The 17867-nt window shown below is 45.2% G+C and overlaps 1 protein-coding gene across 4 annotated transcripts in view; it reads left to right on the top strand.

The window, feature by feature from the left end:
• Positions 1–17867, top strand: part of rhobtb4 (Rho related BTB domain containing 4) — a 40090-nt gene that overhangs the window by 11404 nt on the left and 10819 nt on the right. For 2 of the 4 annotated variants that reach the window (XM_052067398.1, XM_052067399.1), the window contains exons 3-6: positions 13545–13746; positions 13875–13978; positions 16323–16508; positions 16663–17482. In XM_052067398.1, the coding sequence (XP_051923358.1) occupies positions 13555–13746; positions 13875–13978; positions 16323–16508; positions 16663–17482 (1302 nt within the window). In that variant the 5' untranslated portion in view covers positions 13545–13554. Of the gene's footprint in view, positions 1–5593; positions 6005–10603; positions 10702–13544; positions 13747–13874; positions 13979–16322; positions 16509–16662; positions 17483–17867 lie in introns of those variants that run through there. The other 2 variants (XM_052067397.1, XM_052067400.1) reach the window with 2 other exon arrangements.

The following is a 17867-nucleotide window of genomic DNA, read 5'->3' on the forward strand; positions in this document are numbered from 1 at the left end:
CCGCCACTGCGCCGCTCAGGCAGTGGCTCACTACGATCGCACGGGCATCTTAGCGAAAAAATGTTGTCTACCCACAAGCATTGCAATGAAATTGTTAGTTATTTAGTAGAGCTAAACATCTCTTTATTTTCGCGATAAGCAATGAAGATGAAGAAAAAGTTGAACCAAGCAACAACACTTTTGTGGGCCGAAGGCCCACCTTACCAGCCTTCCGCAGGAACTAGCTGATGAGCCGCCCGGAGGGCGGCGAACCAGCTAATATATCATAATAAAAGTTGTCATGTATTTTTTGAAAATTTGAATGATGTTTTTGACCCACAGACATCACACGAGAACTCATGATGGCAGGTTTCAATGGGTGATTTTTAGACTTTTTGTTTGATTGCTTTACGATTGACTAACGGTAGTGAAGAACTTTTATGCCTGGTAAGAATGTTAAAATATGACCTGACATAGTCAACAAAGGCTTGTTGTCAGTGACGGTTTGACTATTTATAAGTCCGTTTCCATTATTTTGAGTTGTTATGAAACACCAACAAATCGGATGTTGACCCTCATCCTAGAAGGGATTATGGTCAACCTCAAAGGTTGCGCTGTACTTTTTTTTTTTTTTTTGCTAGGAAACCCTCCAAAATTCTCCTGAGAACAAGCTGTTTGCTGACAATGAGTTCTAGATGCCAGTGGACAGCTTCTGCTATGCACCGTTGCGCCCCTCGAGGATGTCAAACACTCGCTGTCAGTTAGTTAGAAAGCTCTCTGCACATTGTCCGTGCTGCACTCGCTCATAACTCACAACAATAAGCCAAGCCACGGCAACGTGAGGCGGGCTTTCAACCTTCAAGCCCTTATGTCACACCTACTTCCTTATGTCAAAAGCTCAAGCAATGCTTTGACCAAGGCAGAGGTAATGAGGATAAAGGATAAATGGCTTAATTGATTATTTTAGCTTTCTTGAAAACGAAAGCTTCCTCTATGCTGCTGTAATGTGAAGAACAACCTATGGGGAACATCTGGCAGCGTTGCCACAGTTACCTTGAAAAAGGAACTTGGTTCAATTACATGCTACTTGATTTAAAAAAAAAAAGCAATATAATTAGATTACAAGTTACTTTCATAGTTATATTCAACAGATACCGACAACCCTGCTGAGCATAAAAAATGACACCGGGTTTTGCCATTGGATTGGAAGTGAATTTTTAACCATGTCGTTAAAGTCTGCTTTTATTAAACGATAAAACAAAGACAACCCTTCTGACTTATCATTCATTCATTCATCTTCCGAGCCGCTTGATCCTCACTAGGGTCGCGCGGGGTGCTGGAGCCTATCCCAGCTGTCTTCTGGCAGTAGGCGGGGGACACCCTGAATCGGTTGCCAGCCAATCGCAGGGCACACAGAAACGAACAACCATTCGCACTCACACTCACACCTAGGGACAATTTAGAGTGTTCAATCAGCCTGCCACGCATGTTTTTGGAATGTGGGAGGAAAGCGGAGCACCCGGAGAAAACCCACGCAGGCCAGGGGAGAACATGCAAACTCCACACAGGGAGGCCGGGGCTGGAATCAAACCCGGTACCTCTGCACTGTGAAGCCGACGTGCTAACCACTGGACTACCGGGCCGCCCTGACTTATCATTATTACTTTTTTTTCTTGTACTTTCTCAACATCACTTTAACATGACGATTTAAAAAAAAAAAAAAGATTTAAAATAAAGGCAGTTCAGGGTAGTCTTTTGCGTTTTGCTACGCAGAAGAACCTCAGCGCCTCTAGTTTACAAACATGATGAAAAGATCTTTCTTTGACGAAACGGGAAAACACACAACTGCAACTGTGTAGTAAAATGATGATCTTTGAACAGAAATACTGTACCAACTTCCACTTCACATGCCACCCTTCCTCTTCCTCTCCGGTCCAGTTATTCCCTCCTTCATCCCATCTGCGCCCCAGGAACCGCTTAACATTCCCGACATTTCCTTCCATCACGCCCAATCGTCACCCTGGTTGACCACCTCATGTGGTCGTTTTCCCATCAGTGCTTAAAATTCTCGGAAATGCTCAAATTTCTATGTCCCATGTTTGGCAAAACATTTTGGATTTTGGTTAAAGTACCGGTAATGCAAGGCTAATTATTTATCCCTTTATTAAAAATGCTAATCTGCCAGATGTGATTTAATTTTGTGTTATTTTCAAGTTAAGCTTATCTTTTCTGTGTTGCTGACTCCTGTCACGTCTTGGAGTAGTTACGCCCGGTCTGTTTTTGTTTGGCCCCCATGTCGATCTGTTATCTCTTTCCGTTGCCCTCTGTCTTTTTGTTCTGTAACTAGGTTTCGTTCACTTCCTGTTTGTTCCTTCTTGTGTTCTTGCATGTACTCATTTCCTTGTCCCGTTGATATATTTGTTTATTTTTTGGAACGAGTGTCTTTTTACCTGCAATTTGAGTTTAGTTTGAATCGTTCCGAAACCCCAACAGCACCCCCACCGCCGCCTCTTACTGACATTCAAAAATTGCCATATAAATCCTGCATTTAGTCATTTTACTTGACTTGGTTTAGTCTTTGCTTATGTTTTGGTTTTTTTTGCCGTTGAGTTAGAGGCCATTTATGTGTTTTGACTGCTCATAACAAAATGCATTTAAAAGAAAGGAAGTATTTTCCTGTGCCACTCATTGCTCATGGGCCTTCTTTGTTATAACTAATGCGTTTTTCGCAAGCAGGAAACAAGCCTCTCCACTCCACAAAGAATTAAAGCCTACCAAATAGACCATTCATGAGCTCTCTGACACTTAGCCCTGCACTCTGTTTTTTTGTTTATGGAGGGGACGGGGGTGACAGGAATAACACAGCGATATGTCTTCATTAGGTTATAATGAGGAAACAACATCTGGCTACACAGGAGATAGGACAAGCGACATAAAACATAACAAGTCAACAATATCTTGTCCTCTGCTACAGGCCTTATCGAGCCTTCAATGTTTTTCCACTTAGACTTGCACTCATGACCATGTGCCAAATAGTCCGGTCGTTACGACACACACTCCACTTCATGTAGCTCTCTGAGCTATAGTCAGTGTGAGAAAAGATTAAGAAGCAAGGCAAGTGATTCGAACATTCCACTGGATGTGCATATTTTAGGAATGCCAGTAATACCGTTTCCCACAAGATCACTTCTTTGTGTTGCCCTTCAGTTCATTCCATTCATACCCTTGAACTTTGACCCGCTCAGGGGAGGACATTGAAATTCCAGCTTTGTCAGCCAAACAAATAATCAAACACATGAGCCAAACTCCTCTTGCATAACAAAGAACTAAATGATCCCAAACCGTAGTTATGCTCGGCAACATGTCCCGTGTAATGTTTTGCATTGTGTGTGATTGTGTGTATTAGAATTTAATCCTTGATACTGTTATCCTGAACATGGTGTTGGAACTGTTTTGAAGACCCACTGCGGCTCTGACCCACTTGCGTCAGCGCACAGGGGATACATGCGCACGTTTTTCTTCTCCTCTTTGAGCGTGTGTGTGTATGTGTGCGTATGTGTGTGTGTGTGAAGAGTGTTTGTTAGCACACTTGTTGGTGTGGGTTGAAGGCAAACTCTCCGCGGACACGTGCGGTGTGAGAAGCTGGCTGTTTGGACAGCTTTAGGACTATTGCAAGCCAATTGGATATGGAATCAACGGTGGCAATGACATGGGTTAGAGAGGAGAGGGAATTATCAGAAGTAGCAGAATTACCTCTCTCATTTGTTGTGTGGAGTTTCAACAAACTAAGTGCTGACATGTAATATAAATGAGACTCTCCTGCTCTGTTTGTACTGTACTCCAGTGATGATTCAAAGTGCAACAATCTACAGTAAATTCTGGTCAGTGCGGCTCAAAATGTTCTGAGGATGTCCCGGGAGGGATTTTATGTGTTTACCCTACGTAAAGGACACACCTTGTCAAAGACTGCAGAGCAACGGGAGCAAACTTCCCACGTGAAAGTTCATAATTGCCAGTGCGCATTCCACTTGTTTTGTAGAGCCGTGGTTGAAAAGGCCAGATGTCCCATCAGACTGGGCTGCTTGATAGTTCTCTCACAAGTGTCCAAAGAAAGGGGCAGGCTCTCCACATTTCTAAGCCCTTGCAGTGCCAGTGCTCTTGAAGCCCTACTTTATCCCATGGCATTCCTCACCATCTTTCATGCTGCTTCTTTCTGCCCCTGCCAGCCGGGTCAGGGGGGCACTGTGTTCTCAGGGCGCGAAAGACTAAACTGGTCCGGAAAAAAAAAAAGAAAGACCGAGACGGAATTAATCATACGTTCATTGAACTGCTGAGCCCATTTCAACTCTGTAGCTAACAAAAACAGCAGCACCGAAGTAGATAAACAGTCTCTTGGGTGAATTCAAGAGTCTTACAATAGTAACCGTAATAAACGGTACCATTGATGATGAGTATTAATGATGTTACATCATGTGGAGGCAGCGTCTTTATCTGGATTGTACATGTCGTATGACTTTGACGTGATTGTCAGTGATGTTGACATACTGTAAGAGTGGGCCTGGTGCCGCGCAAATGTGTTGCGTTTGATTTCAAACATGTTAGATGGGTTTGTGGTCAGGGTTCTGTGTCAACTTCTTTCATACCAAAGTCACGCCAAACTGTTCCCACTCATATTAGGGCATGCATGACTAATAATGTCCACTGGAGAAAGAAGGGAGGACAAACCCTTGACTCCTTTAATGACCAGTTGGGACATGTGTCCCAAGACTTTGTTCGCCTTTTTGTATGTGAGAGCAGACGTCGTCAACAGAAAGAAGCCTTACCAAAAGGTTAAATATTTAATCGCATTCTTGGATTCAGGCCCATTGGCAAAAAACAGATATTTGCAGCCCACTTTATGGCACAGTTTGTGACTTTCCTGCTGCTGTGGTCTTGAACGATTGCATTGACATCATCGAAGGGGGAGGGTGTTGATTGTGTCCTTTGTTTTCAGTGCTCAGTACCAGGATCTGCCAGTAGATGTCTGTCTTCAGTCTTCCACAAGCGCGAAGGAGATGTCATTACATGGGCAGGGGGAGACTGCATAATGTCCCGGTTGAACAAATAACAAAGAATACATTGCATCGATTTCCATCACAAATTCCATCGAGGGCTGGAGGTGGGCTGAAGTAATGGCCCTGTCTGAGCAAAGTGGCTTACTATCACGCACACACACGTGTGTGTGTGTGTGTGTGTGTGTGTGTGTGTGTGGTGGCAGTTAAAACCTTTCAGCATTTCATTTGACATACTAATATATATTGGTGAATCGTTTTTTTCGGCCTGGTTCAAGACCAGGGAGAGAAAAATCCTGGATGCCGTCCATAGTCCCCTCAATTTAAACCCAGTGTTCATGTTCAAACTGTGCATAATGTTACAGTGCGTTAAAATGAAAATTTAAATACAAAAATAATTTAGGAATAAAACTGCTATTCTATGAGAAACCTGCACTGTAAAAAAATATAACAGGCATGCCCGATTTTGCGGCATGTGCGTGTTTTGTACGTGACGGAGATTCACGTTCACTCCGTAGTAGGTGATTTTTCTGACAGCGCATGAACGCCGCACGGCAGGAGTTGGACGAGTAGTGCCGCGACGTCATTGCGCGGGGGCGTGTCTTTTGATGAAATCAGCTGGGGAAACAACAACAGAAAAGGAGGTGGCTCAGACTGGAACCGAGTGTCTGGGCCAGTAATGTGTACATTTTCAAAGTATAAAAATGTACTTCTGAGCTCCAAAGGCGTCTTTAGTCACCAGTGGATGATTTCAACTGAACCGAGGCTCGTGTAGCTTTGACAAGGCGGCCACGGAACGCAGGAAAAGAGGGTCCTTTTTGTCCCCTTTCAGATAAACTATACATCACATGCTCTTTGTGCCAAGTGGACCTGAATACGACCAACTATTTGTTCTCCCTGCGTGCCCTTGTCCAGTTTGCAAGACCGGCACACCTCCAGAGTGGCATGTGGGTCAATTCCGGAACCGTCGGAAGGTAGGGACCCCCTTCCCTTCCGCCCTAAAAAAAACAAACAAACAAAAAAAACGACCACACGTTCCCAATTCCATCCCATCACTCACTTCATTTGCTCCAAAAAGTTAACGCCGTTTTCTTTGTATCATGCTGACTCCCCTTTTTTGTGCACTCAATGGGGCTTTAATCTCCTTTCGTCACTAATACTCCCCCCCCCCCCCCCCATGGATGCGTCGCGTCTTTTTGCAAGCAGATATGTTTACACTGGTGGGGTTATTGATGCCCTGTCTGCTTTTCCTGAGGTGTTACATGTCTTTGTGCAGCGGATGGGCTTGGCGTGTTATGCAAGGCATATCAGCCGCATCCATTAGGCATGTGGGATGATATCTTCCTTTTGCTGCTTAAAGATGTGCTGATTTTTACAATTTGAACGTACTTTTTTTTTACTGTACGGACCCCTGGATCCCTTTACCTTGGTGTGCACGTTCGGTTTCCCAAAAAATTATGAATGAGCCAGGTGCTTATGAATGGGAGGGGGTGCTTCATTGATAAGTAGGATGTCATTCTCAGCCAGGACGCGCTAATAAATTGAGAAGCGTGTGCGTACCCGTCCCAGTTGGGATGCGACGAGGGCGGCCGCATTTTCTGCCGGGAAATGTGAGTTTGATAGCACGTGCTTGCGCACACGCACAGGGGTAATGTGGAGCCTGTGGCTATGACGTCAGCAGATGGCTTGCATTACGCAGGTAGCACTGATGGTGACAGGGCATGCATGCTAAGTGAAATGAAAGGCACCTATTGAAAAAAGAACCTATTAGTAGTTCATCAATGACATTCATTTTTTCATGGAAGTAACAGATTAATATTTTGCAGTCTTTATTGGTTGACCAAGGCTTATGTTTGCCCGATTCATTTATACAGATGTTTTTTTTACATCCAGAGGTGCTCGGCTCTATGTTGTGATTCCTAACGAGTCTGCCTTGGTGTACTTTGATAGATCATTAAGTGTGCCATGGGAAACCGGCCAGTTTCACTTGATGGATACCAAAATGATTCCTTTACTACAAAAAATGTATGTTTGGTCATCTATCTTTGTGACCTATGTCAGTTGACAGGCAGAAGAATGAAATCCTCTTTCTCTAGCTGTCGCTTTAACTGTGTAAAGTACCCACTTTTTGTGACATTTTGTTTGGTGGTCTTAGGTTGGGATTTTTTTTCTGATGTGAAATGCATCACTAAAGTTTGGGAAACGCTACTGCTGAACCACAATTGGTCGGATATCATATTCACTTTTTAAAAGACAGTCAAGTGATATATTCTGGTGAGTTCAGCATTTGTTGTCATGCTTCATGAAAATGGAGTCTTTGTAAGTTAGAAGGAATTTGGCCTCTCATTACTTGCACTGGTATCTTGAACGCAACTAGCGGTACCTACTGTGTTGCACAGCCAATATGCCAGTGACTTTACTGTGATTTAGGATAGCATAATACAGGATTACGTGACTGATGTGAATGTCCTCAATGCCCCTATATCAGGTCGAGGTGGAAGGGCAGCTCAGGTAATGGAGCGCTGATGTCATCGTTGGAATGAACACACCTTGTGGTGGCAGGGATACATAAATAGTGGTTGTTATAAGCGACATGTTACATTCTAAAATGCTTTATGAAGTGCCTGTGGAACAATCTGTCCTTTAGGTGCCATGCTTAGAGGGGAAGTAAAATGATTCCTGACAATAATATATTCTATGCACACCAACTGTTATTCAGATGAATATAGAGTTTTTCAAATATGAACTCAAAAGAAAAATCCACGTTTTCTATTCATTTTAGGAGGCAGCCATTTTGCTTTGTAGTGCCACTTAGTGTCAATTGAAAATGACATTACATTTCCGAACGCTTATGAACACATGACCAAGCCCAGAAACCGCAAAATGAATAGAAGGGAACGTTTGGACTACTGGGAGCACATAGAACATTGTATTGCAATTAGATATTTTTATTTTTTTACTTGACTTCCATTTTCAAGGCACAGACCACATTCTTAGCCAATTCGCAGCGGGCACCTGATGTCAATTCAACATCAATGTGACCTCAAAATCCAAATTTCAACATCAAATTGATGTCACATGACTGCTAGGTTGGCCAGCATTTGTCCCATGTGCCTTAATCAAGCAACCTCCTTGCTAAAAGACTCGATTAATTGCCAGCTGCATTGTCCATGTTAATAAATAAACACCGATCCCAAAATAGATGCCCCCTCCCAAAAAACACAGATGGTTTAATTTTCTCCCTCCTACTTTTACTCCTCCTTGCACATCTTTATTTCATAGGCAGAAAAGAAAATGCAGTCAAACGGACGTCTCCTGTGTGAAGTTTGTCTGTCCCTGCGCTTGTGTTGTTTTCTACGGCGAGTCCGGTGTCCTGTTGTCTTAATCGAAGATTCTAAATTGTCCATGACCACGGCTCACTGGCGGTTCTAGACAGGGGTGGGGTGGCCATTCGGGAATTTCAAGGAAAGGTTCATTTTCATCAAAACGGCTGGTGTATTTCCGGGCCCGTACTGGGAATCACGGCAGATAAACCACCGTCGTCCATCATTTTTTTTTCGGCATGTGACTGCATTTGGTGTCAACGCTACAGACAAGAAGAAACAAGCTGAGAACTGGACAAGGAATCTGTGGCATACATAGACAAAATGAAAGCCAAGAAAGTAAGGCATGAAAAGCATGTTACTATTGTTGTGATGAGAGGAAAGCATGGTAGTTGGCGCTGTCGTTCATCGGGACGTGTGCATCGTGTGTGCATACCAACACCCGTGCCGTCAGCGGTGGGCCAGCCAAGCGTGCTTGCGTGTCTGCGCCGTGTCTTTGAGGTCTAACGTCAGCCATCGGGGGAGCCAAGCAGAGGCTACCGACCCGATTATGTAAGCAGTCTGTGACAGCTGCGCCTTTGGCACTCACTGTCTCCCAACACCTCGATAACACAAACAGAGGCGAGTAAAACACTTGCAACCAAATTTAGAAGAATAACTTGCATATGCGTATGACACGGCGTGAGCCCATTTCCTCCAACAACGCTTCTAAATAGAAGTCGAGCCCGAGTTGTTTTTAAGCTCTGTTAATCGATTCTTAGCATAATGTGAACGGCAAGTGGGGTCATATCTTGCCAAGCAGAGACGCTTGGACTTGGTCATGTGATCAGGATGAACGCAAGGCCCAAAAAATGGACCCAAAAAAGGAGGTGCCTTTTGCGATGAGTGCTTGCTTCCAGTGCGTCCCGAAAGGTGTTACATAACGGAGAGGCAGACAGAACGGGTGGGGGTGGTTGGGCAAAAAATGGGCGTGGTAACGGTGGGTGATCAGCCTAATGCTGCTTCTTGGCTCTCTTTCAGTAAAGTGGGACGTCCAGAGCTAGATTTATACATCTGTAGATGGATGTGAGTGAGCATCCATCAGAGCATTATAATGACAAAATATCTTGAAGTAAGAAAGAAAGGGGGGGGGTCATATGTGTGTGTGTGTGTGTGGGAGAGGAGGAGTGGTTGAGTGGGCACAGCTGGGAAGAAGCCAGACAAAGCTCAGCAGCAGAGGAATGAATGAAAAGACTGAAGGAGGAAGTAGAAGCACAGGAGCAACAAGATGCACAGCTGTGTCACCCCCCCTCCCCCCCACAAAGTCAAAAACAGGAAATTCCCAAAAGTCAAATTTACACAGAATGTTTAATGAATGCACGTTGTCACTAAATGGTTAAAAAAGGAAATACTCTGCATGTTTTCCCCAAGATGGTATTTGAGTGTTAAATTATGTGATCCTAAAAGACAAAGTTATGCATATTATTGCAGAAATACCCCCCGCCCCCCCCCCCCCCAAAAACAAAAACAACCCACCACGCATGCAGCAACTCAACCCTCATTTTCACATCTGTCGCTTTGTGCTTGTCCATAGGATCCTGTTTGAGCATTCAGTCGAACCGAGTGGAAAATATGGCCTTTCCCTCATGGCTACGGCTGAAAAGATTCTTCTTTTTTTCTTTTGTTGTTGTCGTTCCTTTTTCCTTCACGCATCCCAGCAATCATCATCGCTGCCTTGCAGAAGGTGATGACTCGGCAAAACAGATCAAATCTAGTTTACGACAGGTCATTGGCTCAAACTGAAACCGGAGCTTTGCGGCTTTTGCTTTCCGCTGCTTCTCCCAATAAATAATTGTGGTCGCCTGGATAAGCTCATTACCATTCAGAACATAGACCAGATAGCAGGCGCTTAACATGTCACTATGCGCCAGGAGATACTAAGGTTGGGGCTGTTGACCCACACACACGACCAGGGAGATGTAAAACCACATGGGTGGCTTGCTCCGGATTCCCCCCTGAGCGTCTCTCCGCACCGGCGGCTCCTCCTGCTCGTAGCGCTTGCTTTTCACAGCTCAATTACTAACCAGTAGGCATGAAGCTCGCGCAAACAATACATGCTTCCTCTCTTCTAGTCTTTCGTTGCTCTTACTTCGCCCTGGGATGATAAAGTCTGAATTCTTGTTGTGGTTATTGTTGCTTTTGCACTTTTGATCCCTGTGGCATGACCGACTGATTGGAATAGCGGGTGACAGTCCTCTCCTCCTCCCTCAGACTCAAATAATCCCTTTCTGGCTCATCTCTGTGGAAATCCTATTCAACACATCAAATTTTTAGATTGGAAGTCCTGAGAGCTATAACCTCAGACTTTGGTATATACGGTATATTCATTCATTCATTCATCTTCCGAGCCGCTTGATCCTCACTAGGGTCGCGGGGGGGGGTGCTGGAGCCTAACCCAGCTGTCTTCGGGCAGTAGGCGGGGGACACCCCGAATCAGTTGCCAGCCAATCACAGGGCACACAGAGACGAACAACCATCCGTGCTCACACTCACACCCAGGGACAATTTAGAGTGTTCAATCAGCCTGCCACACATGTTGTTGGAATGTGGGAGGAAACCGGAGCACCCGGAGAAAACCCACGCAGAACCCCGGGGAGAACATGCAAACTCCACACAGGGAGGCCGGAGCTGGAATCGAACCCGGTACCTCTGCACTGTGAAGCCGACGTGCTAACCACTGGACTACCGGGCCGCCCCTATACGGTATATATATATATATTTTTTTGTCTTTCTGAAATGATGCCGTATATATAGTATCATCAAAATTCATGCAGTCAAACTCATTTTATTACGCTTTCATCATCTTGTTTACATTCCGCTGGTCAAAATGAAGGCTGGCACTAGCTTGTTCTCGAGTCGTTGAGGCCTTGGTGTCTTTCTCAAGGGGACTTGGACAAGCAGATTCTTCTCAGGCTGCTGGTTTTTCAACATTTACTGCTTTGAGCTGATGAACCTCTTGTGCATCGCAAGTACTTTCCAGATAGAGTAACTACCAAGATGCAATGTAATGCAACAACAAAAGATAAGCGCAGTCCTTGGATTGGTCAACTGAAATAGGGACACACACAAATCACTTGGTCTTGAACAAAACGGGTCTTGAAATATATATATTTTTTCCCACAACTTCCAGTGAAAATCACAAGACGGGTGAGGGTTTACCAATTCCAACTCTACCTTGGATAAAAAGTATCTCCGCCGCCCTTTGATGGAAATGTGGCCTCCCGCTTGGCCATCCACTCTCCTTTTTCTCCTGTGTTACTTAATATCCAGCTAATCTTTCAGGGATGAATAAGAAGTTTTGAGAGAGCTTATTGAACACATTGGATTCATAGTTGTCTCACCACCCACCGCATCTACCGAGATTCTTTGTGAACAAAGCGTGAGTCATCGTATTTAGATCATGTTGGAAATGTGATTTTAATCCTACTTGAGATCTCAACATATGCAGAAACTATATATTTTGCTTCAAAACACAGCGAACCATGTATGGTAAAAAAAAAACGTTCTTGTATTTCTTTTTCTTTTCTTCTCTTTTTCATGTCAAGATACCCGATTATTGGATCCACATTGAACAACTGAAAACATATCAAAAAGGGATGGCAGGTGCGAATACGTTCATTGAATGCCACCATGCATTATTCGTTCTAAAAAGACAGACAGACAAGCGTTCCGGGAAACAAATTAAAAGTCATTCGTCAACCTCGCAAAGACACTTGGATTTGGGGACAGACGGTTGCCCTCCGCCCCGACCGATGCAATGGGTGCCCGCTCTGTTTATAAATGAGCATATGTATGGCAGAACGGTCGTGGCGTGTCAAGCAGGTTGGAGATGTGTGACCACACAAAGTGCAGGTCAGGGCTTCCGGTGTGGCTCATGTCGTGAATGGATGCCATTTTTAGCCGATCGTAACTAAAGACAAGCACGTCAATGGAATACCAAGCAGCGGCTCTTTTATGAATGTTTCATAGGTTCTATTTATGAGTTCCCCCCCCCGAGTGGTTGTTTGAAAAAGTTTCAGGGATTGTTGGATCGGTAAAAGTCTGTGCGGGGGATGGTTATGCAACAGAGAAGATTCTACAAGGGCTGTGTGTACAAAATTGGCATTCAAATATTTGCTTTGTGGCTTGGCAGAGGAGAAATGGCTACGTTGTCTTCAGAAAAATTTGTTTGAAAGTGAGTTCCGAGAGCAACTGATCTGCTTTGTTTGCCTAGTTTGTTGAAGGTTAGTCAAGATCGAGATCAGCAAGCACCTACCAGGAGGAAAGTAAACGCCGATAGTTCTTTTATCCAAGAGAAGAGTGAAACCTGTCGATTCACACGATAACCTCAAGACCCGCCTCTTTTTATACATTATCCAATCACAGTGGCCATCGCCTTTCTTCCCTTGGACTCACTGTCAGCTGATTTGTGCATCATCTCCGACAACTGGGCTGAAATGTGAAACACAAGTTTCACAGCGCAAAAAGAAAAGTTGAATTATATTAATATATTCGATGGTAGAAAAAAAAATCTGCTAATTCATTGGTTGCTAGATATGAAAAGTGCACTCATGCTTTCTCATATTAGGGACATTATACATCTAAGGGTGAGGTCAAGCCCTGAAAGGTAACTGAAATATTAGAATTGTACCACCAAAATATCGTCAAATTAATACGGTCTTGACCTCCGCTATATTTTGAGCATCATTATCTTCTCTTACCTCGCCGTTCGCTACCTCTGTATCGGGTACGATTCTAAAACATGCTGTCCAGCATGCGCAAGGTGACTAGAAATGACGTTAGATATGCAAGGTGATCAAAGGGGACAGCGCGCTGGGACGACATCATCTCTCTTTTTCTCTGTCCTTCTCTGGCTACTGTTACACAAATAGCTCTGCATTCCCTCCATGTGTTCTGGAAAGGAGTTGGCAGAGTCCTCCAAATACTGGTCAGTGACGCTCAGAGTCTTGACAAAGCCTCCCTTGCTTGGCTCGCATCTAGAAGCCACTGTGCCTACATGCCAAGAGCCTCGACTGTCCCAATGATGACTCATTCGCCTTTTGGAAGGCTTATCAATAGAATTCTCTTGTTAAAAAAATTTTTTTTTCAATATGATGCATGTAGAATATACGTGGAAACTGACCTTTTTGCCCTTCTTTCGCCTTCTCCCCAGGGCCCTCTCCATGGATATTGACACAGACTATGAGCGGCCCAATGTGGAGACGATTAAATGCGTGGTGGTCGGGGACAATGCAGTGGGCAAAACCAGGCTCATATGTGCCCGGGCTTGCAATGCCACCCTCACACAGTATCAGCTGCTCGCCACCCACGTGCCAACAGTTTGGGCCATCGACCAGTATCGTGTATGCCAGGAGGTGGGCACGCACATACACAAGACACGCAGGAGCAAGTGTGGAGGAAATGAATGCAAGAAAAAGTTGCGCCGAAAAAAAGTCACATGGTGTTGAGGCTTGTTCTGCACGTTTGCAATTATATGCTACAGGTGTTAGAGAGATCTCGTGATGTTGTGGATGAGGTCAGCGTGTCCTTGAGGCTCTGGGACACATTCGGGGATCATCACAAGGACAGAAGATTCGCCTATGGCAGGTGAGACCAAAAACACGAATGCACACACACACACACATACAGACACACATCATACTGACAAGCCTAAAGGGAATTCACGTTATTGTTGTTGACATCATTGTGACATAACTCACCCGTCAATCCAACGCCAACATGGTCAGAGAATTTACAAGATATTTTCTCTGTGACCCAAGCACCAGAACTCTGCCCTCCGGCTGTTGCGCCCGTCGTCCAGCAGACATGATTGGATCATGGCTTGATCCTCTTACTCTCGGCATGCCGGGATCAAAGCTGCATTATTGGCATGAAATGCAAAACCGGGCAAAGAGAATTTCAAATTACAGCGAGAAATCTTTGATTTGATACACCTTACTGACGACATTGTGCAGCGTTTCACTTTTGGCAACGGCAGGTGGATGGAGTTTGCGTCGCCCTGACACCTTTTGGTATAGCCAAGCAACAGGCGTGTGCATCTACAGTATTTGTGGCACCGAATGCCTCGCCTCTGTTGTTATTTCATTCTTTTTGAGAGTGTGTTTACTCGGTTCTCTGTCCCTGTTTGTGTTTCCACACCTTCCCTAATGTTCCGGATGCTTTGTCAGCCTGCAGTCAACTGATAAAGACGCAGCGCCAGCTCAGCTGTTTTTTGCCCGCCTGCCCGCCTGACGTCTGCAGCGGCAGGCATCAACCTCTCCTCCTCCTCCTCCTCCTCTTCCTTTTCCTTCTCCTCTTCCTTTCCTCCGGTCTTTGTGCATTCACTTGTTCATCGCCGCATACGGCACCTGTCCCCGCTCATGAACGCATGACTAAGCTCATGTCGCACATCATCTTCCGCTCTTTGTTGATACCAAAACTCAAAACATCACATCAAGCATTGTCACATGCCTTGTAAGGCGTGGAAAATTCAGGTTGGGTGGTGGGGTGGGGGGGGAGCACAATCATATCCTGAAAATAGGCTAAGTCACACTTCACCTTAGCCTCAACTATGCGATTGTAATTTCATTCTGCGCCGATATAATTAGGAAAGAAATGTTTCTCCTGCTAAATAAAAATAATGCGATTTCTAAAGAAGCATTGTTCTCGCAAGCTGATTTAGAAGCAGGCCCTTTCTGTGCTACATGGAGGTGTATTATGTCACAGTAGACTAGTAACACATATGACGTGTCTCTTTAGAGAAATCGGAATTATTATTGGACATGTTGTACGTGCCAATATGTGTGTGTGCGTGTGTGTGTGTGTCTCCTTACATAATCGGGACACTAGTGACCTTTGTAGTCTGGATGCACTACATAAACACATGCAATGCTGACAGGCCCATTTATGTCACATAATAGCTGGAGGTCGATTATCAACCATAATGTGGTCTTTAAATCCACTCAAGGCATTCCTATTATTCTTGAAAAGTTACAACCAGACACACCGTGTAAAACATTGATCAGCAAAGATCAGCATAGTTGAGCGGGATTTTATGAAACAAACGTTTCTTATTGGAGTCACAATTCCTCATTACGGCCACCGCTGTAGTGTAGTCGGACGGCAATGCGGTGATCCTGTTATGGTACAAATCCAATCCGAGGTGGTAAGACTTGGCTGCTTGTCCGTGTGTGATGTAATGGCTTGCTAGTGTATTGTATGTCAAAGGGAAAAGGATCTTAGGTGAGATTGCAGAGTGGAAAGTAAAAAAAAAAAAATACCCCAAAACTGTTGCAGGTCTTCTTTTTTCTGATATCTCCTGGTTGATGTCCACTTGATTGCCTGTGAACGTGTTTTTCTGCAAACTCACCTCAAACAATGTCTATAAAAATACCTGTTTACATGTGACCAAGGCCTGGCTGAGACACACCAATGTACACTAGATGAATGGGGGGGGGGGAACAATTGTGCATATAATGAAGTCCAAGTGAGTAGCCTTTTCTAGTAATTGCAGATGTTTCTCTGTCAGTCTTACAATGTATTACTAAATGATCTAAGTCACTGACACACAAATCTCTTAAACATTACCAAGAAGTCCAAACAGGACCGTTTTTTTCCCCTCACAGATCAACCGCGGATGTGTGTGTGTGTGTGTGTGTGTGAGCTGATGTGCTAATTTGTGTATGCACATATTTATCCTTCATTACTATTAGCCTTCTTTTGAAGTGCTTTAAGAGCAAATACGAATGGTCACCAACCCTCGGGTTGTGTACACACACACACACGTGCACACACGCACACCCACGTTGCAGCGTCATTAACCAATAATGCCTTTGTTAATACAAAGCGACAATGTACCTGTCTGTCATCATCTGGCCCGTCTTATCTCTGATCCCCAGTTCAGTTTAAGCAGATGGACCAACGGCTGTTTATCTTCCTTCCTGATTTCCAGGTCGGATGTGGTGGTGCTTTGCTTCTCTCTGGCTAATCCCAATTCCCTGCGCCACGTCCGCACCATGTGGTTTCCGGAGATCAAGCACTTCTGTCCACGGACGCCCATCATCCTGGTTGGTTGCCAGCTGGATCTCCGCTACGCTGACCTGGATGCGGTTAATCGTGCGCGCCGACCCCTCGCCAAGTGAGAAGCCTTCCGTATCCGTCCTTAATGGACAGATTTTGATCGGAGTTGAACTTTTTTTTAGGTCTTTTGAGTGGTTTTAGGGGCGTAATCCCGCCGTCGTTCACATCGCGTCACTAGCCTGAATCCCGTCGTGATCTCTTCCTACCCGCAGACCCATCAAACCGACGGATATCCTGCCTCCCGAGAGAGGCCACGAGGTGGCGAAGGAGCTCGGGATACCCTACTACGAGACCAGCATCGTCGCCCAGTTTGGGGTCAAGGATGTTTTTGACAATGCCATTCGAGCCGCCCTCATCTCCCGCCGTCACCTGCAGTTCTGGAAATCCCACCTGAAAAAAGTCCAAAGGCCACTTCTCCAGGCACCCTTTCTGCCTCCACGCCCGCCACGCCCCATAGTGGGAATTCCAGACCCCCCTCCCTCCGAAGGCGAAGGCCCCGACTCCCTCTTCTGCCACCCACTCTGTGCAGATGTTGTTTTTCTGCTGCAGGGCGGCTGCGCTCGTGTTTTCGCACACAAAGTATATCTGGCTACTTCCTGCTCCAAATTCTATGACCTCTTCACCCTTGAACTCGACGCATCCCGCACGGCGCCACAAGGGGAGCGGGACAAAAGCAAGGAAAGCTCGGACAGTGAGAAGGACGACGAGGTGAGCAGACGGGGAGCCAAGGAGCAAGCCGGGCGCACTAAGAGCCTAGACATTGATAAAGACGGGGTCGACGGCGGCGTGCGGGGTCTGAATCGACCCCCGCTGCTCCAGCGCGGCTCGTTACGGGCCTCCCAGAGTGATAATGCACTCCCCTCTCGAGCCCAATACTCTCTTGGAACTCCTGTGAGTGGCCGGGCACTTTCGGGATGGGGAAGAGGGTTCTTGAGTGTTTGTCTGGAGCGCGTTGATGACCCCATGACTGGACGACCACGACTAATGACCGTGGTCGTCATGGATGCGCTCATACAAGAGGAACCATTCAAGGTGATGGACTTGAAATTCTCTTTATGGGCATTGAACTACTACCTTACTTGCATATAAGCCTTCGTCCACATTCAGTCCCCCGGGAGGACAAAACTTGGTTCAGAAAGTAAAAAAAAATAAATAAATAAAACTGCCACAATTTGGCTGTAGCCACAGATACTGCTTCTCAAAGGGGAGGTAAACCGAATGCTAAATTGTAGTCGGGTTTTTCCACTTAAAAAAATTATGTGTTGAATTTATTCCGTTTTATTTCGTGGATGCATGAAATGAAATAATTTTTTTTTAAGTGGTCAACATCTACTTAAAAAAAAATCTAAATCTAGATGAATCTTGGCGGCCCGGTAGTCCAGTGGTTTGCACGTCAACTTCACAGTGCAGAGGTACC

Source organism: Hippocampus zosterae, chromosome 6 (genome assembly GCF_025434085.1).
Source record: "Hippocampus zosterae strain Florida chromosome 6, ASM2543408v3, whole genome shotgun sequence".
Taxonomy (NCBI): Eukaryota; Metazoa; Chordata; class Actinopteri; order Syngnathiformes; family Syngnathidae; genus Hippocampus; species Hippocampus zosterae.